Source organism: Orbicella faveolata, unplaced genomic scaffold (assembly GCF_042242905.1).
Source record: "Orbicella faveolata isolate gen_17 unplaced genomic scaffold, um_ofav_v1 contig_3, whole genome shotgun sequence".
NCBI lineage: Eukaryota > Metazoa > Cnidaria > Anthozoa > Scleractinia > Merulinidae > Orbicella > Orbicella faveolata.
Genome location: NW_028301558.1, coordinates 3643749 through 3670000, shown reverse-complemented (window position 1 = coordinate 3670000; position 26252 = coordinate 3643749). Strand labels below are relative to the sequence as shown.

The 26252-nt window shown below is 39.7% G+C and overlaps 2 protein-coding genes across 5 annotated transcripts in view; both read left to right on the top strand.

The window, feature by feature from the left end:
• The window catches only part of LOC110061661 (uncharacterized), a 13629-nt gene extending 7988 nt beyond the window's left edge, over window positions 1–5641 (top strand). Inside the window, exons 6-8 of the mRNA XM_089298127.1 lie at window positions 1027–1230; window positions 1624–1773; window positions 2271–5641. Coding sequence (XP_089154253.1) covers window positions 1027–1230; window positions 1624–1773; window positions 2271–2564 — 648 coding nt within the window. The 3' untranslated portion in view covers window positions 2565–5641. The remainder of the gene's footprint in view (window positions 1–1026; window positions 1231–1623; window positions 1774–2270) is intronic.
• Window positions 5642–6788: 1147 nt separating this feature from the next.
• On the top strand, window positions 6789–25184 carry LOC110061637 (uncharacterized). 4 transcript variants are annotated; one of them, XM_089298123.1, is made up of 10 exons: window positions 6789–6949; window positions 8643–8770; window positions 8972–9164; window positions 14768–15190; window positions 19707–19916; window positions 20680–20790; window positions 22059–22238; window positions 22778–22966; window positions 23330–23464; window positions 23901–25184. In XM_089298123.1, the coding sequence occupies exons 3-10, from the start codon at window positions 9054–9056 to the stop codon at window positions 24168–24170; spliced, it is 1629 nt and encodes a 542-aa protein (XP_089154249.1). In that variant the 5' UTR covers window positions 6789–6949; window positions 8643–8770; window positions 8972–9053; the 3' UTR covers window positions 24171–25184. The 4 variants fall into 4 exon arrangements, with proteins under 4 accessions (XP_089154249.1, XP_020624149.2, XP_089154252.1 ...); XM_089298126.1 differs by lacking the exon at window positions 8972–9164 and having other exon boundaries at window positions 6869–6949; XM_020768490.2 differs by lacking the exons at window positions 8643–8770; window positions 8972–9164 and having other exon boundaries at window positions 6790–6949.
• Window positions 25185–26252: the final 1068 nt, after the last annotated feature.

The following is a 26252-nucleotide window of genomic DNA, read 5'->3' as shown; positions in this document are numbered from 1 at the left end:
CAATGTACATTGGAGTAGGACCAGGGTTTTTCTCTATATCTGAACTCAGTTGAAATTTACAATAGTTTGATAAGTGTGTCTGACTCTTATAAAGACACATGGGTCTATTACAAGAAAACATTGATAAATACCGACTTGCTCTTTACTTCAATTTAATTATCCTTTGATATGCCCTCACAGAACAATTTAACAAATACTTCTTCTCATGTTGTGCAACTTTATTTAATCTTACCCTCTTCGTATGAAGCTTACAAACATTCTTTGTAACTCTTCTAACCTTCACATAACGACGTAGCCAACAAATTCCTTCAGTCTCCTCCCGTTTCTTCTGAGACGTTTCAGAGTAGCTTCTGGTATTCTGCTGGGTTCTCGATCACGTCTAAATACACGGTTGTGTTTATATGTAAACATAATATGATATAGCTGGTTTCGCTTGATATTTCTCGATAGAAGGTTCACTCGTAAAGGATCGCTCGTAAATTGATCTCTCGTAAAGTTCGCGGACCGACCCGTTCCCAAAATGCTCCACAAGTTTTAGTGCGGGTCTACCGCGAACGGTGTGTGACTTTGTATGTACACTGAGCGTAACAGCCATCGAATTTCTTTCGCTTTCATCTAGCGAGGAATTTTCCACGAAGGCGGCCGTTGCTTTAAACCATGCTCTCTAGGGTTCATTCTACGCATGCGCGTACACTTCACGCATGCGCTGTAGTTGAACTGCGTTTTGTGACTGAACGCAAAAAAAAAAATAAAAATAAAAATAAAAATGGAGCCGAATTTATACCTCGGGCGTTTCCTTCGGAAAGCCCGAGTAATTACACTTAATTTTGTCATCAGTGCCCAAAACGGTTGGTTTAAGAGGATCATCCTTTGTAAGGTGAGGGGGATCTATACTGTCTGTTAAAACAACCAGCCCACCTCCCTCGGACTATTTCACCTACCATGTGCTATTTGCTCCGTGTACTTACCCATGTATTCGGTTTTATCCTGTACCTCCGCTGACTCGAAGTGTTTTATACCTCGCAGGCGTTGCTGTTTGCAGCATGGGTGTGTATCATAAAGTACTTTGACATGGCCATTTTTAAAATCCAGCCCCCAGCAGAAGATTCTAAAGCCGATTTCTTCAAGGGACTCACAATCGTTTCCTGGGTGATGGTCATCCTCTTGGCCTTGACGTTTGTGCTAAGTTTTGACAAGCTTTGCAGTCGATCATCTCCCTGGACTCTGACGGTATGCCCTGAACAGTCTGTGATAGAGCGGTTTTCAATTGAGTGTCGAAAGTAATCAAGTATTTACTTTGGGTTTGGTTTTACTACGATTTAAGATTGGCCGAGTAGTCTGGTTGGTACGTAATTGGTATGGTTTTGGCCGTTATGACACTCAATTGAAAACTGCTCTATTTTGTCACAGTTAAAACTGGTTGAACCAGCTGAAAAATGCTTCAACTTTGAACCGTCAACCAAGGCATCTCAGATAATCAAAAATCTTTCGATTGATTTAAAGCCTGGAAAAATCTTTCGATAAAACGGAGAAGAATAATTCGAAAAATTGAAGTCTGAAAATATTCCAACCGTACAATTTTCTTTCTATTTAATATCGATCGGTCTTTTGCGTTGTTTGCAGACACTGCTTATCCAATTCTTCTTGTCCGTTTTATTGAGCGTTTGCTGTGCAATCATGACACCACATGCTACAGCTATCGACTATGGAAAGGCGTACAAGGATGTGTACAAGACATACAAGCCCAACGTGTTAGCCCTTCGGATTGGGCTGGTAAGCAGAATTCAATTGTACTGTTATAATGGCCTGTCCAGTTGCAAATTGTAACTTTGCCTCTTCAGCATTGGTTAAGAAGCCACGGGATGGCCTCTCCTATATTGTCTTTCAAAAAAAATCAGGTTTATTTATATAACGTAAAGAGTCTTATCTATTTATTTATTTATTTATTTATTTATTCATTTATTTTACATATTTATTTATTGAACGTAATTTATTTATTTAACGTAAATAGCCGACTACGTATTCTTTCCATTTTTCAGCAGGAAATTCCTCAAAGACAGTTCACCTAACTGGGTTGCTATTCTTCTATCCAAGTACTCTTTTTGGACAAAAATGCATGGAAATTAATCAAAGCCTTCGTCCCAGCTAATTCCCTTACCCTGTACCACCTGTCGGAACAATCACTCTTTTTTTTGATTAAGAGAAATACTTACTTGATGACAGCTATTCAGAGTTTTAAAAACGTCCGTTCATTCTTGGTGTTTTGACAGGGGTTCGGTTACATTTCCTGGGTAATTTTCATTGTGGACATCTACCTTCTTTACAAGTTGTACAGACAGCAAAGGGTAGAGGAGGTTTGTCATCCACAGCAAGCAGGCCAGCCAGGTGTCGTCCAACAGCCCGCTGTGGTTTTTGTCCCACAAGGCGCGACACAGCAAGTCTACCAACCGCCTACACATCCGGGACAGCAGCCAGTTCAATATCCGGGACAACAGCCTCTCCTGATGGGGATGCCTCCGCCAGCTTACAGTCAACAGGTTCCACAAGGAGAGACTCAGAAATAAAATATAACATTGCCTGCTGCCGAATTATGAGAAATCCGCCATATGCGGTGAGATCTAGTTATATTATAACTTAAAAGCATCCGGTGTATAGAAACAATGCCGTAAAAGAGAACTTAATTTTCAGCTTTTAGCATTTTTACAACCCGTATCATACAGGTCAGCAACAGGTAGTCACTTTAAAGCACAATGGCTGTTATACCATAACAAATATTGTCATTACATATTGTCATTACATATACATGCCAATGCTGCACAAATGTTGGTCAATGTTGGAACATTTGACGTTTGTAAGCAGAACAGCTCAGCTGCTTTACAAATCGGAACAATACGTGAAGAGAAGTTTTGGTAAATATAATGTATTGCATCAGTGTGATTAGTTATATGAAGTTCTTTTGCATTCAGATCCGCAAGTGGTTAGTATACAGAGTTTTGCTTTAATTAAACAAAAAGAAAGCAGGCTACAAACACTGATTAGCATCCGATGGAACCTGTAGAAAGAAACTTGAGATGCGGCTCTATTGGGCTAAGGAGACGTCTCGTCTCTGATAGCACAGTTTAACTTTGAATGAACGTTTAATATTCTTAGCGTAGCTTTTGTAGAAATCATCAATTTTATCAGGGACGGAGACCGTAAGCGCGCGCCATTTCTAGTACTGGGGCTGTCCCAATGATATGGGACAATTTTTCTATTTTTAGAACAAATTGCGCCGTCCCGTGCGGCACACGCGCGTACATGCTGCGAGGATTTTTGCGGATGTAGCGCAGGGAAATGGCGTCCGAAATTCCCGAAATGTTTGATGCTTTTGGCCCACAAATCAATACTTTCATGTCTGTTGGAATTTTGCTTCAGTGTTTTCGTCGTAAGCTGCTCCAGTTTGGATGAAGTAAACAGTGTCAAATTTAGTTATGTGCCGCTTTACATCACTGACCAAGTTGTGTTCCGCAGCTTCTTTTACAAGGGCTTCACAGTAATCCACTCTAAGTTTCACATATGTTGAAGATTAACAGCTTTTCCAAAACACAGCAAAACACTAGTTGGATATATTTGGATATAGCCGCGTTTCAGGACTCCAAAGTTTCCCTCCTCTTGCCACACGCTTGCTAGTCTATGTCGACCGAACAGTAAAAAAAATATAATTGCAAGTTTGAGTTTCGCCTGAATTGTAAGCAACGCTTGATGTTTTACAAGGCCCAATAAGCGACGATAAAGTTTATGTCTGTAGATGCTGCTCAGTTTTGTTTGTGTAAAAATCCAATAAATTGACTGTTGTCGATGAATAAGAGTGCCCGCCGATGCGTGTTTATTTTGTACAGTCAGTAAAACATAACAAATTGGACTTCCCGACTTTCGAGTGAAAACGTACATCGAACTCATGTATCTCTAGTTTTTAAATATGTTTAAAGGTTGATAAATGTTTGAGAACATATTAAAAGCTTAGCTGAAAATATGTGAATACAGCAGAAATAATCAGCTTTCTTTAATCAACTCGAATAGTTACGGTACTGGAATAAAGATTTCGATTTGGTTGGTTGAGTTATCAAAACTCCTTGTCTATTTATTTTATTTTCGCAGCAAAAAAATTTCACTATGTTAAAGAAACACTCATGATGTCAGTAGCCTTTTGGCGTTGTTGAAACTTGTTGCAGCATCTCGGTACAAAAGACAGCAAAAGAAATCTTTGTCAAGATTTGTTGACAATTGAAAACACCGACTCGGACTTGAGAGTGCACGAGCTGCACTATGCAAATGAGCTACTTGTACGCGTCAGACTTTCCTTTCAAAAACTTTTGCAAACTCGCCAAACAAACAGAAACAATAAGAAACTATCAAAACAGGGTTTGGTTATGATTAAGCATTGTTTGGGAAACTCACAAATTAACTCGATACCAAAGTAAAGAGTTTTCTTACATAACTTTTCTTCATAGAACAAGCGCAAAAGCTTACGCGTACAACTAGCGCGAGCATTCATTCACAGCGCGAAATCGAAGTCATGTTTTCGACCTTGAAAAACTCACCTTTTCCATTAGCTCAGAGCATAAAACTACATATAAGAGCCCTGGTTCCTATTCCTTGCCTTATTTCCTGCCATCGCTGTGAAAAATCTGCAAGAGAATCTCGCAACTCACACCATTTTTTCACGGAACGTGACAACATCCACGCGAGAGCCCCCGACATGTGCGTGGATCCGCGCGGATATTGTCGTCAGGATGGCGCAATTTGTTCTAAAAATAGAAAAATTGTCCCATATCATAGGTGCGCGCGGATCCCAAGACTTACGGTCTCCGTCCCCGACTATATGGGTCCTGATTTTATCTAATTTAATTTGTCGGATTTTTGCAAGTAGTTTTGTTGTAGTTTTATTTTACGCAGAAAATTTAGATTAAACCTCTGAAGGAGACGAATCTGGTCGTAGCCCGATTTAAGCTTTAATTTTTTGACCCCTAAAAGAGACCATTTTAAACAGGACAGATAATCGGGCATCGAATACGCTCATCAGTACAGAACTTTTAAAGGTTGCTTGTATAATTGATCTAAAACACCAGCATAACATGACAGTTAGTTCTGAAATCCTCCGAGCGATCAGAGAAGTTAAAATTATGCCAATTAAGAAAGGAAAGGAGATGGGAATGAGACTGCACTTCTCGCCGCTACATCGTTCTTCGTTCGTGTGTTCGTGTCGCAAGCTAAGGAAAAGTCTAGTTTCTTTAATTATTCTTTTTTAATAGCTCCCTTAGTTGAAAAAGACCAGTGTCCTTTTGCATATTAAAATTAATTGCTTATCTGGGCTTAGTTACTGTACGTGATTAATCACACCATCAAACTAAGTTTCCTATGAGAGTTATTTTATAGCAAGTGTTATTTCAATATGGTCAAGCTGTCCATTAATCCTGATATGGAATAGCATCCTTCTAGACTTCAAATTGACAAAGTTATTTTGCTGTCAAACTTTTGTGCCCCCGCAGGGTTTTGGCCCAGAGGCCAAAATCCGAGGAGGCACCCTAGGATTCCCCGCGTGTATACATACAAGGAATTTCAAAAAAGTAAGAAATTAAATATGTTGGTAGTATGTAAGAAATGTGTTGGTAGTACAGTGGCACCTCGATTTAACGAACCTCTATTTAACTGACGAAGTCCTCGGTATAACGAACTATATTCTATGTCCGGGCCAAAGTTACAGTAAAATGTATGGAATAGAACCTCGATATAACGAACCTCGATATAACGAATTCTTCGATATAACGAGCATAATCCGGAAGCCCAAACGTAAAATCTACCTCGATATAACGAATTACAGTCAACATGCGGCAGAAGATAAACGCTGAAGAGATCAACAGTCAACAAATCCTTGTAATCCTTATGGTAAAGACACAGCAACCTTTCAGTCAACGGCTTATTATATGTCACAGACATTGGCACTATTATGATAGTATTTCGACATCAATTAACTTCTGCTGTATCTTCTTTGAAATCCAGAAACGTTGGCTATTGCAACATAACAACACTAAAGCCCGTTTCCTTGTTTACAAAGACAATTTTCTGTATAACCTTTGTATTGCAACATTTTTAAATCGCTACTCTGAAAGTGTCGTTCTTTTGAAAACAAAAGCTGCGCGTCTCCTCAAAAGTGAAAATAATTGATACTGAGAGCCACCATGCTTAATGAATTGCATCTCAAAACGCTGCACTTCTGGGTGGCGAAAATTGCATTGAATTGCGTGACAGAAGTCACCTGTGTTACAAATCAATCATTAATTATGACCTCGATATAACGAACATTTAAATTTGGTCGTTTCCCCTCAAATTCGTTATATCGAGGTTTTCGATATAAAGAACCCTCGATTTAACGAACAAATCTGGCCGGTCCTCACCGACTTCGTTAAATCGAGGTTCCACTGTAATTAGAACTATTCGCCATTGCTGTTATATTCAAACAAGCTTTGTTTACCAGTGTTTTTCCTGCATTTAGTCAGTCATGTTTCAAATGATATCGAAGTGTATAAACGAAGCGATGGCTGAAGCCGATTTCAGCATTAACAGTGGAGAAGCTAGCCTCCACTGAGAAACACCACCGAAAAATGCGAGTTATTCCTCTATTTCAAGCTTTTGCATCTCATTGCTCTCTGCCGAATACTTAGCGCATGTAAAAATTGAATGTAGATATCACGTTGGATAACTGTGTAAACATTCAAAACACTCGTGTTCCTGTTTTTCTGAGAAAGCGGTTCAGAGTTTAAGCATCTTTTGGGGTATCGGATTACTCTAGGCATCCTTGGCATTCATCAAAACGAAGGTGTATTTTAAAACAAACACCCAGCATCGAAATCAAAAGCGGCTAGCTGCTATCATTCATATTGTCTTCGAAAGGAACACAATTCAACTCTTGGTAAGTGTTAGTTTGCTATTTGCTTTTGGAGTGTCTCTGAGTAAAGAGGCAATTCTAACCAAGGAACATAGTCTAGCTCTTTCACATGGCGATATCTGCGTGCAAGACAGTTGGCCATCAAAGCAGCTCGATCCATCAAATTTAGCAATCGAGGGCAGGTCAGCAGTGAAAAAAGGAGCAAGCAGAGGCTAAGGGGAAAGAAAAACGATTCCAATTGCCTAGTGAGCCGTCTCTTATGAAGGGAACGTAGCATGTAACACGTGCATCGACTAAACAAAAGATCAAGGGCAGATGCTTTTCTCGTGTTTATGTTTGTGTTGCTGTGAATCACAGCGAAGAAAGCATACAAGAGAAACAAGTGTGTTCTAACTTATTTTAGCTAAAGAATTTTAAAAGTTCTAAACTCAGTACTCCCATATTTTCCCTCATTAGTTGTATTTGCCTACAATGGCATCACAGCGAATTAGTTCTTACAATTCATGCGACTATTTTCAAACTGACTCATCGAATAAAACTTTGCAAAACTAATGGAACGAAATTACCGGCTGGATAACCCTGGGGAATGTGTTTTCATATTTTAAAATCATATTGTCTTCGCTAAAGTTTGATATGAAAGAACTGCATGTCATGAGAATCGGTGAGGGAAGTATGTGTGTTGCTTGTGATGCAGCCGGCTAAAATGCAGGACTGAATTGAATTTCGATCCAAGTGAACATGGAATAAGCTGGTTCGTTGAAAACATATTTGCGTCAGATTGAATACTGTGAAACGGGCAATTGTCTTTTTGCTTTTCCCGGAAGACTGTAGATCATAGAGTTTGGGACAGTTTGCGTGCTGCAGAGTCATATTTCTTGAGTATTGGCTAGAAATTCCCGCTTAGAAGCAATCAGTTGTAATTGACTGTTGCTTTAAAAATTATCCCAGAAAACGAATTGAGGCATAATTCTCTTAATCATAAACATTTCAGCTCCTCGGTAAATGTCAGCTTTCTTGCTAAACACAAATTTAAGTGAGACTGTTTGAGGTCAACTGCTCACAACTGCTATCGTTTGACGGAAACCTTGAATTTTGCAATGTGGCTTACATCTTTCACTGATTTTCGCTTGCTACGAAATCTGCGGTCAGTGCACTGAGTATAGATTTTAAATTATTGCTAGCTCTGTTAATTTGTGTCAATTTTATTCAAGGACAAATGAAAAGAAAGGAGTATAGCTGAATAACATCAGCTTTGTTATCATTGCGAGTTCACTGATGCAAACACATTTTCTTTTAGAAAAACTTAGCAAATCTTTTCATGTGGTCACTGAGTTTGTCACCTGCCTTCCTTCAACTAATCTTTTAAATGCCTTCTGTAAGTCACAAAGATATATGCATTATCCAGTTCAATGACTGGATATCAGATCTTACAAATTCTTATGGCCTCTCTGGTTGAGGTGACTCAGAATTTTTAGTCGTGGAAATTCGAAACGACTGTTGTTATGGGGCAAAATATGCAAATGCATCACACACTCAGATGTAAACTTTTGGCCGATAACATGGAAAGCCTGGAACCTCCAAACGGTTGAGAGCGGTCATTTTGGGTTCTGTGTTTCGCTTTAGTAAATATGTAGTATTTTGTCTAGGGCTTTTGCTCACACGTAGATTAAAGCTGAGAGAGGTATTTATGACTGTGATCATGTATCGGTCACAATAGCGCGGCCGGCGAGGTCAAAGAATTGTTACAAGTCAAAGTCAGGAAGTGACTTTACCAGACGTGGCTCATGGCTTTTGCTAGAGAATTTGTTGGTTTTTCACTCGCTTTCTCTCCTTCTAGAGTCCAAGGTAAGCCTAAAGTAGCCTGTTTCTGTATTGTATTTTTTAATTACACATTGAAATTCTGGTGCTGTTCGTATCTTAAATTCAAAACCCATGATTTAATTATTTTGTTAAAATAAATAAGCTTACTTCAAGCAAAAAACTCAAATTGATTAAACTTTTAATTTCGTTGTTCTTCACACTACAATTCTTCTGTATTCTGTGCAGTTCGACCAGAGTAAGCATTTCTTCATGAATGGTATACAAGTAAGCATCCACGATCGAGTAAATATGCTCTAAAATTTGAGTGATGGATAGAAGAGCATCCAAGAGACCGTGTGGATCTACTTTTTGCAAGAAAGATTTACAGTCCAATCATGGCAAACACAAGCCATGTCAAACAGTCATAGTGACTGGTGATGTACGTATAATCTTATTTTTCTTCTAGAAACGAGATATGTAAACAACTGGAGTCAAAACTAGGCAGGTACAAAAGTCGGACCGGATCAACTCAAACCGCCAGTCCGGGTCGGATCAACTCGGATAGACTCGGATCGTCTCGGATCATGAAGAAAAACATAAAATTAAATGAAATTGAAACTTTTACCCATTTGAAGGTTAAAATTCCGGTCAAAAATGGGCCAAATTTAGAAAGACTCGCGTTGTTTCTCCGTGTCGTGCTGTGTAGTCAAGCCGCCATTTTGTGTTCTAAGCGCCAGTTCCTCTGGGACTCGTCTCGTGTTCCTCCATCCATCCATCCATCCGTCGATCTCCACGATCATGGACCCAGATTGAGGTAAATCTTTCTCAATGAATTTGTATCTGTCCACCAAATTGATAGTTTCAGTCATAGCCCATTTCTGTTGCGCTGCGTGATTTTGCAGAAATTCGCTTTACTTCCGTTTGGCTCCTAATTTGGAGAACAGGAAGTTGACAGATTTAGCTAATCATTAAGCAAAACGTGGCCTGCTTGACGACTGAGGGGATTTCAGTCCAAAATGGTTGACGTTTTATACGAACGAGCTTCAAAGATCCTGAAGATAGTTTTGAGGAGGACGACAATCCGAAAGGTATTTCAAGTAATTAAGAAAGTAATTTTATAGTTAGCGCGAAAAATTGAGCTGAACGAACTCACGTGAGCTTCGCAATATCTTCATCTACATATCCTGAAAACAGAACAGAAAACGAGTCAATCTAGAATTAACTACGATTTTTTTTGTCCGTGTAAACAGAAGGATTGCGTTTCACTCGTCATGGCAATCGCCAGTAGCGTCCATGTCCGCGTCCTAATATCGCAATAAAACGAAGCCTTTATCCAAAGTTACAGAGCTCTACACTCCCAAAAACGACTCACTACACATTATTCAATAACTAGCGAGATTCTAAACATAAAAACGGTGATCCGAAGAGTATTTAGTTGCATTTGAACAACAGGTTTATGTTAAAGTTAGCGTGATAACTATTTAGTTTCTGCTGACTTAATACATGACTTTAGATGTAGATGTAGAAATTTTGTTCTTCCATTTCTTAAGTGTCCTTTACCCATAAACGCCTCCACCCTCGTCAAGCGACGCACCCTCCCAATTTGGTTTTCCACAAAGCGTCTATTATAACCTCTAGCAGTCAAAAAATCACTCAAGTCCCTCACCCTCTTTTCAAAAAACTCCGACTTCGAACAGATTCTTCTCAAACTCAACGCCTGAGCATATGGTATGCTCATCTTACAGCCTCTAGGATGACACGAGCTGTGATGTAGGTATTGGTGACTATCTGTTGGTTTCACAAACACGTCTGTCTCTAATTTACCCGACTTGTTCACCACCCTAACATCCAAAAACACAATCTCCTCTCTGGACCACTTCTATGTAAATTTGATAGTCATATGCGCATTATTCAAATAGTCCAAATAAGCCAAAAACTCCTTTAGCTCCTTTAACTCCTTCGTAAATTCTCATACAGGAAGGAGATATTCCATTAATTATAGCCTTAATTGTAACTCGAGCAACGTAGTCTACTTGCTAACTTGCAGGAAATGTACACTACACTATGCTGGACTTACTGTAACGAAGTTTCGCTCAAGGTTCAATAATCATAAGGCCAGAATGAGACGACATGGGGGATTGAATGGAACAGAGCAAGAGAAGGATGACTTCCTGTATAAGCCCTTTTTGTGTAGACGGACAAGATGGCTTAAGGGATGTCAGGATTCAATTGATAGATCAACGTCGCATTTTACATGCACCAAATCTAATTGCTGAATTAAGTGCATGTAAAATGCGACGTTTAAATCAATTAAATGCGACATATTTCAATTAAATGCGAGTTCAGTCGAATATTCGACTGATGCAGTCGAATATACCACTGGAGTTCGACAGTTGATTTAAACGCCGCATTTTACATGTGCCAAATCTAATTCATAAATTATGTTAAATTATATTTTACCCATAACTCCACAGTTTTGTGCTGCATGACTCAGTATGTGTGGTTCCCGGGGTGTGGTTCTTGCTTCGCTCCGATCGTGTAATGTAATTATGCAAAACCTTAAGTTTCGGCCTTCAAACAAAAACCGCTCTGTGCTACATGACATGCGGAGTAGGAAAGCAATATGGTGACTGTTGAGTATAACAGTGTGTGCGGTGGTTCTTACTTCTCTTCAGCAAAGTTATGTAGAAGATGGAGAACGAAGTCTATGAACTTGAATTTGATCAGGAGAGTGAAACGAAAATCAGAGTTTAAGAGGTAATACACTGCCATCTGTATTACAAATCGCCCCATTCTGTTTGCTCGAATGGTGTCTGAAAGGGATGAATGATCTTAACGCAAAATGTGTTCCTTATCATTGTCAGCAGCATTGGTGGGAAACTTGAAGTGGAGTCAGCTGGGAATGAACACGTCGCTCGCGCTCAGCAATTTTATTCGGCAAAAAAAAAAAAAAAATGCGACGTTTAAGGTAATTCCTCTGAAATAAAAGTGACAATAGATTTTTGTTCAAACTTTGTCCACTGAATATTTGTCATATGATAACTTCAATTTTGAAATAAAAAAAGGGGGGTGCCCATGCTCATTAAGGAGCAGTGAGGCATTGAAAATGCCCCATTTTGGCATTATTTAATGCTTATTATAAGAACGCATTCCTAGTAATTGTAAAATCTTTGTGAACCCAGACTCATAAGAACACGCATTAAACTACAGTCAATACAAATAAACATTTTAAGTTTGATTCAGGGTAAAGGTAAATCCTTGATTAAAAATTTGAACCAAATTTCTTGACGTGGTTACCGACTGTAAAATAGAAAAGACCACAGTGTATCTGCTATTTTTCTTATTTATTCAATTTTCAGCAATAGAAATTAGATCAGTCTTTTCTCACGCAAAGCTTATGATTAGTAGATTACAATGACTAGAAAAAAAAATTGGGGTGCCCGTGCTCGTTGGTGAGCTAGAGCCATTTTTCAGCTGACAGAGCTCAATATCAAGGCAAATCCGTCATGTTTTCAATATGCGCGTGCACAAGCGCGCGCTAATGACGCCATAAATCATGCGCAGTAAGGATGCGCAATACAAATGTGAGGAATGACCTTAAATCAAATCAGCCGAACTTATTAATTCGAATCGACTAAAATTAGTATTTGATTCGGCGCACGTAAAATGCGACGTTTAAACTGGACCTAGGAAACATTCCCGAATCCATCAACAAACGTCTTTCGGAAATTTCATCTGACAAGATTGCTTCGACAAGGCCAAAGGTACGTACCAAGACGCACTTAATAAAAGTGGCTACAAATACAACCTGTCATTCAAAACGCCAACCTCAGATGCGTCACGACAGAGCAAGAACCGGCAAAGAAACATCCTGTGGTTCAATCCGCCATACAGCCAAAATGTAGAAACGAAAGTCGGTAAATGCTTCCTCCAATTAATTGATCAACATTTCCCTAAAACCAACCCGCTGTACAAAATCTTCAACTGCCGAGGAACACTCTAAAGCTGAGCTACAGCTGTATGAGCAACGTAAAACCATTATCTCCAGCGACAACGAAGCCCAGATTAACAAACCATCAAACCAATCAGAAGAAATTGATAACAACTGTAATTGCCGAAACAAGAATACCTGCCCACTTGAGGGAAATTGTAATATCCGGAACATTATCTATCAAGCAGAGGTCGCGACCCCACAGACAAAAGAAACATACATCGGACTGTGTGACACGACGTTCAAGGAACGTTACAGAAACCACACATGTTCTTTCAGGAACGAACGCTACAAAAATGTAACCGAACTTAGCAAGTACATATGGGGTCTAAAGGAACGGAAAATCAATTATCAAATTAATTGGAGAAAAGTAAAGCAAGCTAGGTCGTATTCAAATCCCGGGGTGGGGGGGTACTTTGGGAATTTCTAGGTGGGGATGTGCCGCTGGGACCCTGGAACCCTTAGCCTATACCAGAGCTAGTTCAGCTGAATTTTGCTAACCTACACCAGAGTTAACTCCCCAAATCCCTCCATCTATCGACACTGCTGAGGCTGATTTGCGTAAATTTAAACTTGCTGATTTGATTTTTTTATATTTTTGAGTGGCAACTCCTGGTTTCCTTAGTCTAGATAAAATCTTCAACCAACCAGTCAGTTTTGTGAAAAATGATACCCTATTCTAGACCCAAACGCTCTGATTTATATACCCTAACCTAGAGTAAACTGCTTGAAAACCATACCCTTCACAGCGGCACATACCTATATAGCCCATATATGGCAGTGCCCCCCCCCCCCCCCCCGATTCAAATGTCAACAAAAACTGTAATCTTTGCCTATGGGAGAAATATTTTGTAATTTGTAAACCGGAAATGTCGACACTTAACCATAGAAACGAAATGACATCGACCTGCAGACATTCTAAGAAATTCTTGTTAAGTACCGCGCTTACCTAAATAGATTCTCCCGACCGTTTAGCATTTTTACCGTCCAATCACGTCACCCTAGCAAGCATTGTTCCCCATTTCCAAATTTATATATCTTGACATGTAACCGTTATTGTTGTCAGTTGCCTGATGACTGCTTCATTAGAAGCGTGAAACTCAGAGTAGCGATTAAATGTTTTTGAACTAGTCCGACTCCAGAAACTTATCTTTATTCACAGCTCTGGTTTTACCATCGAGCACTTTTATAGCAGATGAAGTCTTCACTTCTTCCATTAGTAGTTCTGCCGTTTAAACGCTAACCGGGCGTGTGTCCACTAATTTTAGAAAGTCGATGATGGCATGAGCTTGTGAATAAGTATTTTAGGATCTCGTGATATTTTTATTTTCATCAAAGTTTTAGTCGACGATCGTGGAATGTGTGAAGATTTGTAAATACGTTTTCTGAGGAGATTTTAAAAAAGTTCTTGTTATTACTTTTTCTATTATTGTTATTATTATTATCATTATCATTATCGTTATCGTTATCATTATTAATATTATTATCATTATCATTATTATTATCATTATCATTATTATTATTATTATTATTATTATTATTATTATTATTATTAGAAAAAGAACGGGCAAGGGTGTAACAACAGGGCATGCGCGGTGATGGCATTTAGCATAAATGTTTCTGTTGTTCTGTTCCATAAAATTGAGTCAAAGCTCTTCAATTAGTGGCGGCCGGCATGGCCAAAAGAAGAGACCTGTGTAGTGTCCGTCCAATTATTAACTGTCTAGTTAAGTTTGCTACATGCATTCAGCATTCTCAAGTCACGAACACGTTTCGCCCGCGTAGCTGACGGGATTTGCGTGAGAGTAGTGGGTTTTGCATGCCGACAAAGTAGAACAAAAGCATACACGTGCGAAACAGTCCCACCAGACACGAAGCCTAGATCCTTTCATATTGATTTACATTGGAAGGTCCGATCCAGGAAGATGCACTTCCGAAACGCTTTGATTGATTGATTGATTCCTGGTGCGTTGTAGCCTATTTAGTTTGGTTAGTTACAAGATATGTAATCTGAATATGTTCGTAAAAGTTCACAGTTTCTTTAATCTCAGATGGAAGGTGACAGTCCAGCTCGACTTCCGGTTGCCCAAACAACTCAAGCTCAGGCTCCTCCTGGTCAGCCAGTGATATATCAACAACAAGTCCTTCCCGGCCAACCAATCATGTACCAGATGCAGACCGGCCAACAACAACCGGTTTCTGTTCAGGTTCCTGCCGGTCAGCCAGCCACTACAACAGCTGGGCAGCCTATTCAGTATTATTATGTCCCTGTGACGCAACCAATGCAACCGGGTCAACAGGGACAGCCAGTACAACCGGTACAGCCGGTACAGCCGGGCCAACCATTGCAACCGGGACAACCAGTTTACGTTCAACAAGTACAACCTCAACGTCAGGCTGGACAGGGTCTGGATCTCGCTATTGACACGGATTTTCTCAAAAGCCCTATGTGCTTCATTAAAATAGCAGAATTTGTAAGTATCGCATTTCCCTCTACTTTCGAGTGGAGAAAATAAGAAGACAAGCACGGAAAGTCCTAACTTCAAGGACTAACTAAGGACTCCTCACATAATCCAACTTAACTTGAGAACTTTGGAGGCGAGAAGATGGTTAACTGTTAGAAAACTGGTTTGACTTTGATGATTCACGGTTATTTTTGTGTCTTGTGTTTTAAAAGCCAGCAGCCCCTTTTTTGTGTGCCGTTTCGAATTTATTATAAAAACAACTTTCTCCGTAGCTCAAATCATGTTTAAGAGGCTGTCCGCCTAAGAATCGACCACTTAATTCGGATCAAAATTTCGATTTCCTTCAGAATTTCTCCACGAAACAAGGTTTATATAAGGTAAAATAAAATACATTTCTTTGGTTTTTATTCTTGATAACAGTCGAAATTTTGAGGAGAATGTGATCGATACCCGACACCCTCAACTTGGGCCTTTCACGAAGCCGAAATTAGCCCTCATTGAGATGCTTGCTGCCGAGCGTATATTTAGCGTACGAAGATAAGAATTACACTACCATTAGATACATCATTGCACTTAACACAAATGGTGAAATCAAACCTGAGTATGGAAAATTACTAACGTTGTAATCACTTAAACAGGACAATGTCAACGCCATTTTCAAGAAGCGGGCCAAGTGGCGTAGCGGAAAGCGAAATTTCTCATAATTCTGACTTATTCGGAGAACCTGTTGTATTTTTCTGAAAAGTATTAAGATAGACCCTTGGAACCATGGAATAAAATTTATTGGCACTGGAGTATATGAAAGGATAGCTACGGAGTAAATTGTCTTAAATTCAGCAACTGGTCATCTACGCAAATAGCACGACCACTACGCTAAGTGCATAAATTTCAAATTTTTCGTCTTATTCAGAAACGAAGATGACCTGATATCACAGCTAGGGAAGAAAATTCAAAATGTCACCTTTAAATTTCCACCGCTTTACGTTCATGGCATCATGACATGATTTCCACATTTTCGGCTATCAGTTCATTGTTACGACCAGCACTGGAAGCTGTGTTCGATTCCTCAATCTTGTGTGACTGTCATCTCAAAATATTCAATGTTTCTAATTAGTTCCGTGAAATGAGTGTAGGTAATCGAATCACCAATTTCTCCGGTTGACGAATGCACCAGAAGCGTCAAAAGTAAAAAGAAAATCGAGTAATTACGTTTGAAATACCAGTCGCCATGTTTCTTCGTTTCAAGAACTGCCGCTGACCGTATCAACAAACTTCGTAACTGAGCAAATCAATGGATAATCGATAAACAAAGTGCTTGCGAAGCAGTTATGCTAGCAAGATTATGTCAGTGGAGAAAACTTGCTCTTTTTCTGTGATCTTAAACGAACATTGCGGGCCAAATAGAGGCGAAGGAAATACAATTTTTCTCCGCGAATGTGTGGGGGAAATTAGTAATCACCTTCGCAGATGTCACTTGTCACGCAAGAATGTCACTGAGATCGACCTAATTCTCGCTCGGGTTGGCCTATTTGACCTCAGTGCGAGCAAGGTTAAAGAGATGACTGTGTGTCCAAAACACAGAAACAACCTTGGCAGGTATTGGCAGTTCCCCAGAACCTGTCAATACCCAGAACACGCTGGGAAGTTTAAAAAAATTGAAGAAGGAATTGTAATCAACTTGAAGACCTCAAAGGGGATTTACACTTTGTTTGGCGAAAAGGCACAAGTAGGGTCCCGTAAGTGTAAAATATACTACTTTTTAAATAAATAATTATTAAGACTTGAAAGCGTACCACTGTAGAAATTTGACTGGCAAAATATAGTCCTAGTATACGTTCATTGTTATTCATCTCATTTTTTTGTGTTTGGTTAGCAATCTGTACAACATGCCGAAAAAGTCACAAGGAAAAACTAGAGGGGGCGAAGTGGCTCCAAAGTTTTTCTGAAGATGAGCCTCCGATCGGTGAAAGTTGCAACAGGTACTATATAAGGATAGTGAAAAGTCTTATATTTAAGCAATTGAGCATTTTTTTTTTTTTTCGTGTAACGGCAAATACGCCGCCTTCAGATTAAAAGCCTCGTGTTTCAACGCGTTTTAGTCCAAGAAGGCCACCTGTTTGAATGTCCAGAACCTGGATGCCAGAAGGCTTTCAAGAGCTTCTGTGAGCCTGAAATACATGCTGAAATCGGAAATCACGGAAATACGCCCATGTCCGAAAGCTTTTACGACCGCATGAGGAGAGAATGGGCCAAGCGTTTTTCCACAGTTGATCCAGTGCAGGCAGATGGTAGTACAAGCGGCAGTGGCATTCGCAGCTCAGAAGAAACGGCAAATACGCCGCCTTCAGATCTGAGCCAAGGATGGGCTTTTCAAAGCCTCGTGTTTCAACGCGTTTTAGTCCAAAGGTTAAGGCATATTTGAATGCAAAGTTTGAACTTGGTGAAAAAACAGGCTTGAAGGCAGATCCCAATCAAGTTTCAGCAGACATGAGAAACGCCCGAGATGAAGAGAATAACCGTCGCATTCCCAGAGAGGAATGGCTTACAAAAAATCAGATTAAAAGCTACTTCTCCCGGCTGGCTTCTGCAAAGAGGAAAGGACAACAAACGGATGATGTGGATGACGGGGCGGAACTTGAGGATATACTTGGAGAGCAAGAAGAAAACAGTAGGCAACTACTTATAAACAACATTATTGAAAAGATTTGTCTTCGCCATCCAATTTGTTACGATGTTTACGACCTTTGCGAGTACTGCAAGGGCAGCAAACGGTCAAAGTTTCATGTTGTCATGTTGAAAGCCATCCTGAGAAACTTTGATATTTCATTTAAATCAAAGGATAGAAAAAAAGATTTGGTGGAACACTTGGCTGCTTTTGTGCAGAAATGTCCGTGTTTTGAAGGACCTGAATAACGTCTTGATATCTTGTAATTCAGCCATATTGACGATGTAATTATAGGCTGTACCAGATGCCTACGCTTCTGGTGGTACCTTATTATAGTAAACATGCAGATGTGCATTTCAGTGCGCGGAGCTTATGTGAGAAGCCACTGTTGATTACTACGTTGGGTTAGTCTCTATATGAGCAGCTTAAGGAATGTACATGATGTCTATCAGACGGCAGAGACTGCTAAAAGTTTACTGTTTCTGGACCGAAACCAGCCTGATGAAAAAATAAAAATAGGAAAAATAAAAATAAATGTGTGACCCTCTTTACCTCCATCCGCCTTTCACCGCTGATGTAATGACTGCAATATTGGTCAGCGGTGTTACAAGTCAAAACAAAATGATATTTCACCGATTTTACCGTGATTGATGAGTCCAAGCTCGATGAAATGATTGACTTCTCTTCAGAGACAGAAGTTTGCACTTGGGCAAAATATCAAAGAATTGATTACTGTATAATCAAGGAGAGTCTCGGGATTTTGGTTTCCTTTTACAGTGGGTTTTCAGGCGGCAAAGTCAGTACGAGTCGTGAGTTCCTGCGGCTATTCAAACACATCGATTTCACGTTCAATGGATAATTTTAAGACTTTTATAGGGTAAGTTTTATATCGATTGCTATTATTGTGTTATCAGCTCATTACTAATGCTACTTTTATCAATTTATTTAAACTGATATTTGAGCTACAACGATGAGAAAATATCAGCTAAAACCAATCCTTTGCTCAGGTGGCTTTACAATGCTGTGGATCGCCAAATGGCGAATTTGTGTCATTTTATTACGATCGTACCTCTTTACACGGAAGAATGCCAATAAATTTTATTCCATGGTTTAAGAGATCTATCTTAATAGTTTTCAGAAAAATACAACAGGTTCTCCGAATAAGTCAGAATTATAAGAAATTTCGCTTTGCGCTAGGCCACCTGGCCCGCTTTTTGAAAATGGCGTTGACATTGTCCTGTTTAAGTGATTACAATTTTAGTAATTTTCCATACTCAGGTTTGATTTTACCATTTGTGTTAAGTACAATGATGTATCTAATGGTGGTGTAATTCTTATCTTCGTGCGCTAAATATACGCTCGGCAGCAAGCATCCGAAAGAAGGCTAATTTCGGCTTCGTGAAAGGCCCAATTTGAGGGTTTCGGGTATCGATCACATTCTCCTCAAAATCTCGACTATTATCAAGAATAAAAACCAAAGAAATGTATTTTATTTTACCTTATATAAACCTTGTTTCGTGGAGAAATTTTAAAGGAAATCGAAATTTTGATCCGAATTAAGTGGTCGATTCTTAAGCGGACAGCCTCTTAACATCTTTCATAAACTCACTTGCATTATCATCATAGCTAAGATGGATCGGCTCGCTTATGTACAGTGCACGAGTAAGAGATACCAAAAGCAGTACCCCCGATGCCCTCCCGTTTCTCTCATCTTCTTTCTTCACCTCTCCCCCATCTTGAAAACTTTGCGATCGCGGTATGAGCAGAGCAACAAACTCGTCTTTGGCCAATTTGCCAACTCAGTGAAAATGTCAGCAGTCATTCCTTTCAAGTCATATATTGAAATATCCGGTTTTGCAGGTTGTGCTGCTCGGCGCATGGGCAAGTATCCTCAAGTACTTTGATGATCTAGACCCTTTCAACACAATAGAGGTGGATGATAAAAAAGCTAGCTTCTTCAAAGGCATCACAATTTTCTGTTGGGTCATGGTCATCCTCTACTTGATAATACATACGTTGAGCTTCCCTAAGATTTGCAATTTCAAACGACCGTCCCTGTTCACTTTAGCGGTAAGTCAAAACAAAATGTGCAAATAATTTCTAAATTTTAGATACTGATATTCGTCAGGGTTAACACACCTCCCTTTCGTTGTTGACCCATTCACCCGTCAGTAATTGACAACCTTGTTCCCAGGGTCTCTCATATAGGGCGGAAAGATGACAAACCCTAAGTATAGGCAATCGTATGAATACGAGCGCAATTAGAATTTACACTACAAGTGATTCTCTAATAATGGTGTAAATCTATAATTACTCAAGCTTTCATAGGATTATTCATTAACTATGTGACTGAGAAAATTACTAATTACTTGAAACTGAATTGTTATAATTTTTTATGTATATAGTAATGATAAGTAGTATTTTATTATAGAAATTTTTTTTCAGGACCTTCCTGAAAACTCCTGCTGTGAGTGGAGCTTCCTCACTAAAAAATTTTACTATGACTACTGTATCTTTTTCTCAATTAGTATTACGAACGCGCAAGTGTTAAGTTGCACTGCAGTGCAAATTCAAATTATCGATAAATTTACCCGTTCTATGCCAATCACAATGAAGCTATTTTCTCAGTCAGGATAATGAAATGTACTCTCTCTTGGTCATATGCAAGTTGCACTTGTCTTGCACTTCGAGGAATACGCGGGGAACCAGAAAAAGGAGGGCTAAGGGGTGAAGAATACCTGTTTGCTCTTAACCACCCGCTTATTTCTTTTTTTCCTTTCATTACTGCACCTGCAAAGACAGTAATCAATATATATATTTTTGCATTTCACAGTCTTTGATCTTCTACTTCATCATGTTTACATTACTACTCACCTGTACAGGAAACTTGGTTTCCAAGGCCGTCGAATTTGGAAATCCTTTCCTCACACTCAGCGTTGCCTTGGTAAAGTAATCGTTTAATCATTTTTCCTGGGTGCCTAAATGCGTGGTGAGGTTAACTGTACCCCCCACAATGGGCGGAAATCAGTTAAGAAATAGAAAACATGTTCCGTGTCAGTTCTATCGAGTTTAAGAAACAGGACACTGGGAGCCCTCACATCCGTTTAAAATGTGAATAAAAGAACAACCTACCTTTATTGCGCGTGTTTTGTGTTTGTGGCGGCCATTTTGAATTTTTAATACACGCGCGGTCTGTTTGTGCGAGGTCTGGAGCCGAAAATTACGGAAATCGCTCGGTGCCTGCTCGCAGCTCTAAGAGTGACTTGACTATCCTCGGGAGCGATCGGCTTCTCCGAGAATTTGCGAATTTTCCCGCCCGCCCCAGACTTCTTAAATTTCGTTTCCAGACCTCGCACTAGTAGAACGCGTATTAAAAACTTCAAAATGGCCGCCACAAAACACAAAACATGCGCGATATTAAGGTTGGTTGATCTTTTATTCATGTTCTAAACGGATGTGAGGGCTCTCTGTGACAGGAGTGGAAGTTTGCGAGGACGAGAAATGCTAAAAAAATTGTTAGTTCACTAGGGCCCCCCCTTCGTCAACTATCACGCGATAGAAATCTCGAGCTCACAATCTAATTGTTAATTAGTATAAATCTACTAGCGTTCTGTCAAGAATGCAGCTCTCTGATTGGCTAGGTTGCTCACTATCCATTCTAGCCTGTGATAGATAGTGAATAGCATAGCAGTAAGCACTTGTTAACAGACTGGCAGACACTTCTTTGTGTTTCGAAGTGTCTGTGAAGAGGATTTAATTAGATAAACTTTTAAACAACGAGCAGATTTATACTAAAACAATTAGATTAATCGCTTTCGAATTCTATGTGTGAAAGTTGACGAGGGCGCAGCCCTCGTTAATTGTTACGCGGTAGAAATTATCACGCGGTAGAAATCTCAAGGTCATGATTTAATTGTTAAAGAAAAATACGGTTTTTAGTATGATAACTTACCTAAGGAACCTGATACATTGGCTTTTCTAAAACAATTGTCCTACAAATGCATAACTTAGGAACACATCCCTTTTGGAAACTTGTCGCGTACAGTTTGGCCTATACCCCGGGCCTCGCAGCTAGGTGTGAGGAGGCGTGGAAGGTTGGGTCGGGCTTACAGCGTATAACCCTGACATTCAAAGTTATAGTGCTTGTAAACTCTACAAGTTGTTACTCTTGCTGACATTACTGCGTTTCCACGTTTCCTTCATCTTTGATAGGCCTTTGGATTTTTATCCTGCATAGCGTTCGTCGTTGATATGGTTTTGAATCACAAGTTGTTTCGGACACAGCGAGCCCAGGAAATGCCCCCCGACCAAGGACCTCCCCAGCGACGAGCCTGGGATGTCAACATCGAGTACATACGATCCCCGCTGTTTTACGTGAAGTCGACAGAAATTGTAAGCCTTTTAAAAGTAGCTTTAGTGTTATCAGTTTTCCTCGGATAACTGATGATGAAAAAAACAAGCAGTAAGGGAGCACTTTTTAGAGAAAAGCGCTAAGCTGAACTCAGTTCGCAAAAATTAAAACGACGGCATGTAGATTTGTCTTTAGATCGAGATACGATTGTGGCCAGTGCTGATTGTTGCCAAGTGGCTGAATGACTGGCTGGCTGACTGACTGAATTACTGACTGACGACTGACTGACTGACGGACTAACTGCCTGACAGACTGACAGACCGACAGACCGACAGACTGACAGACTGACGGACTGACTGACTGACAGACTGAATGACTGTTCGTAATAATTTTAGATCATCCTTTGTGAGGTGAGGGGAGGTCTATAGTATATCTGTTAAAATAGTCAGCCCACCTCCCTCGGGCTCTTGGTTTAAGTGTCATTAAAATGTTTACCATGTGCTATTTGCTCCCTGTACTTACACACGTATTCAGTTTTATCACGTACCTCCGCTGACTCGAAGTGTTCCATACCTCGTAGTCGTTGCTGTTTGCAGCATGGGTGTGTATCATAAAGTACTTTGACATGACCAAACTTACAGCAGAGACCCCAGTAGATTTCTTCAAGGGAATCACAATCTTTTCGTGGGTGATGGTCGTTCTCCTGGCTTTGACGTTTGTGCTAAGTTTTGACAAGCTTTGCAGTCGATCATCTCCCTGGACTCTGACGGTAAGTCATAAAACAGTCTGAGATAGAGCGATTTTCAATTGAGTGTCGAAAGTAATAAGGCAGTTACTTTGGTTTTGGTTATACTACGGTTTGAGAGGTTGAGTAGTCTAATTGGTAAGTAATTGGCGTGGTTTTGGTTTTACGTCTTGTCACAGTTGAAACTGGTTGAACCAGCTGAAAAATGCGTCAACTTTAAACTGTCAACCAAGGCATCTCAGACAATCAAAAATCTTTCAATTAATTTAAAGCCTGGAAAAATCTTTCGATGAAACGGAGAAGAATAATTCGAAACATTTAAGCCTGAAAATATCCCTACCGTACAGTTTTCTTCCTATTTAATATCGTTTTTTGCGTTGTTTGCAGACACTGCTTATCCACTTCGTCTTGTCCGTTTTATTGATCGCGTCCTGTGGAAACGTGACATCACACGCTATAGACTATGTACAGGCGTACAACGATGTGTTCAAGCCCGACGTGTTAGCCTTAGTGATTGGGCTGGTAAGTAGAATTCAGTTATGCTGTTACAATGGCCTATTGTAAATTGTAACTTTGCCTCTGCAGCATTGGTCAAGAAGCCATGGGACGGTTTCTCCTATAAGGTCTTTTTTTTTAAATCAGATTTATTTATTTAACGTAAAGAGTCGTATTTGTTTATTTTGCATATTTATTTATCGACTACGTATTCTTTCCAGTTTTCAGCAGAAAATTTCTCAAAGACAGTTCACGTAACTGGGTTCCTATTCCTGTACCCAAGTACTCTTTTTGTACAAAAATGCATGGAAATTAATCAAAGCTTCCGTCCCAACTAATTCCCTTACCCTGTGCTACCTGTCGGAACAATCACTCTTTTCTTTGATAAAGAGAAATAATTACTTGATGACAGCTATTCAGAGTTTTATTTAAAAATGTCCGTTCATTCTTGTTGTTTTGACAGGGGTTCGGTTACCATTCCTGGATAATTTTCATTGTGGACATCTACTTTCTTTACAAGTTGTACAAGCAGCAAAGGGTGGAGGAGGTTGGCCACCCGCAGCAAGCAGGCCAGCCAGGTGTCGTCCAACAGCCCGCTGTGGTTTTTGTCCCACAAGGCGCGACACAGCAAGTCTACCAACCGCTTACACATCCGCGACAGCAGCCAGTCCAATATCCGGGACAACAGCCTGTCCTGATGGGAATGCACACAGTCAGCAGCTTCCACAAGTAGAAACCCAGAAATAAAATATAACATTGCTTGCTGCGGAATTATGCGAAATCCGCCATGTGCGATAAATTAAATCTATTTTTATTTTAACTTAAAAGCATCCAGTGTAAAGAAACAATGCATAAAACATTTTTACAACCCGCATCACACAGATCAGCAACAGGTAGTCACTGTAAAGCACTATGGCTGCCATACTATGACAAATATTGTCATTACATATTGTCATTACATATACGTGCCAATACTGCACAAATGTTAGTCAATGTTGGAACATTTGACGTTTGTAAACAGAATAGCTCAGCTGCTTTGCAAATCGGAACAATACGTGAAGAGAAGTTTTGGTAAATATAATGTATTACATCAGTGTGATTAGTTATATGAAGTTCTTTTGCATTCAGATCCGCAAGTGGTTAGTATACAGAGTTTTGCTTTAATTAAACAAAAAGAAAGCAGGCTACAAACACTGATTAGCATCCGATGGAACCTGTAGAAAGAAACTTGAGATGGGGCTCCGTGGGGCTAAGGAAAGACGTCTCTAATAGCACAGTTTAACTTTGAACGAATGATTATTATTCTTAGCGTAGCTATTGAAGAAATCATTAATTTTATCTAATTTAATTTATAGGATTTTTGCAAGTAGTTTTATTTTACTCAGAAAAAGTACGCCCCGAAACCAAAAACGTTGACGATCAGCACGTTTTAACTCCTTATGGCTTTCTGGTTAATGTCGGGCGCAGACTACAATTAGACAAAGAGCTGTTGGTTTTGTCTCTGAAATCCTCCACGCGGTCGGAAAAGTTAAAATTATGCCAATTAGGAAATGAAAGAATTAAGAGGGGAACCGTCGAGACTGCACTCCTCTCCGCTAGATCGTTCTTCGTTTGCTTTCAAATTCGTGTATTCGTGTCGCAAGCTAAGAAAAAGTCTAGTTTCTTAAATTATTCTTTTATTTTAATAGCTCCCTTAGTTTAAAGACGCCAGTGTCTTTTTGTATATTAAAATTAATTGCTTATCTGGGCTTAGTCACGTGATTAATCACGTCATCAAACCCCTATGAGAGTTATTTTACCGCAAGTGTTATAGCCTGCAAACAGGCTCCCGGCGAGGACGGAAAAAAAATTTCGGCGAGTGCGTAAACAGAAGAATTCGGAAAGCGAAGCGATCGCGGGAGCCTGATTGCAGGCTACAAGTGTTATTTCAATATGGTCAGGGAGTCCATTAATCCTAATATGGAGTAGCATCTTTCTGGACCCCAAATTGACAAAGTTATTATGCTTTAAAGCTTGTTAAGTAGGAAGGATACTGGGAACGTTTGTATATATTAGTATGGTCTTTGCGAGCATTTGCGAGCATGAGAGCAGTGCGTTTATTTTTGCGAGCACAAGCGGTGATCAAATTTGTCTTGCGAGCAGCGAGCACTTTAGAAAATACCTGATGGCGTGCAGCGGGCACTCCGGAAATTTAACACACCCGACCGGTTGCGGCACACGCAACCGATTATGATTTTATTGCCAAAACCTATTTTCCCTTGAATTACCTGGTTTACCAGTTCCACTAAAATTGTTTCAATTTCTAAGCTCAATTTAAATCCCAGATATGCAGTTATTTTTCTTCAGTTTGGGATTAATTTAACAGCAAAACTATAAACAACTTTCTACCTTTGCGGGTGCCTTTCTCGAAGAATTCTTACGCGCGTCAGTTTCAATAAAACGAGTAAGCATGCTTCCTGAAACAATAATAGCGCCACTTGCATGTTTCCCTAACGTTTCCCATTTTTCCAGCGTCAGATTTTGTTTCCAAGATGTAAATTATGCTTCCTAACAGCAGATTTGCACGTTGTCGTCATTTGACTACAACTACCAGAATTCCTTTCGTTTTTTCTTTATTATATAAATTTTGAATTCCCAGTGGGGTTTAAATAACAATTGCCCTAATTAGCATAAGAAACAGAAAAAGTGAAGGATTCTGGCAGTTGTAGTCAAATGATGCCATCATGCAAATCGCCTATGTTAACGAGATCCGAGCATACGAGCAGTTGCAAAAATTTTGCGAGCACCAGCAAGCGAGCACTCATCTAATTTTTGC

Excerpts from the sequence above, each read along its gene's own strand:
- LOC110061637 (XM_089298123.1), top strand. The coding sequence starts at position 9,054 with ATGGATAGAAGAGCATCCAAGAGACCGTGTGGATCTACTTTTTGCAAG. Across the intron at positions 15,191-19,706 it reads TCATTAAAATAGCAGAATTT|GTTGTGCTGCTCGGCGCATG; the intron begins GTAAGTATCGCA and ends CCGGTTTTGCAG. Across the intron at positions 22,239-22,777 it reads ACGTGAAGTCGACAGAAATT|TCGTTGCTGTTTGCAGCATG; the intron begins GTAAGCCTTTTA and ends CATACCTCGTAG.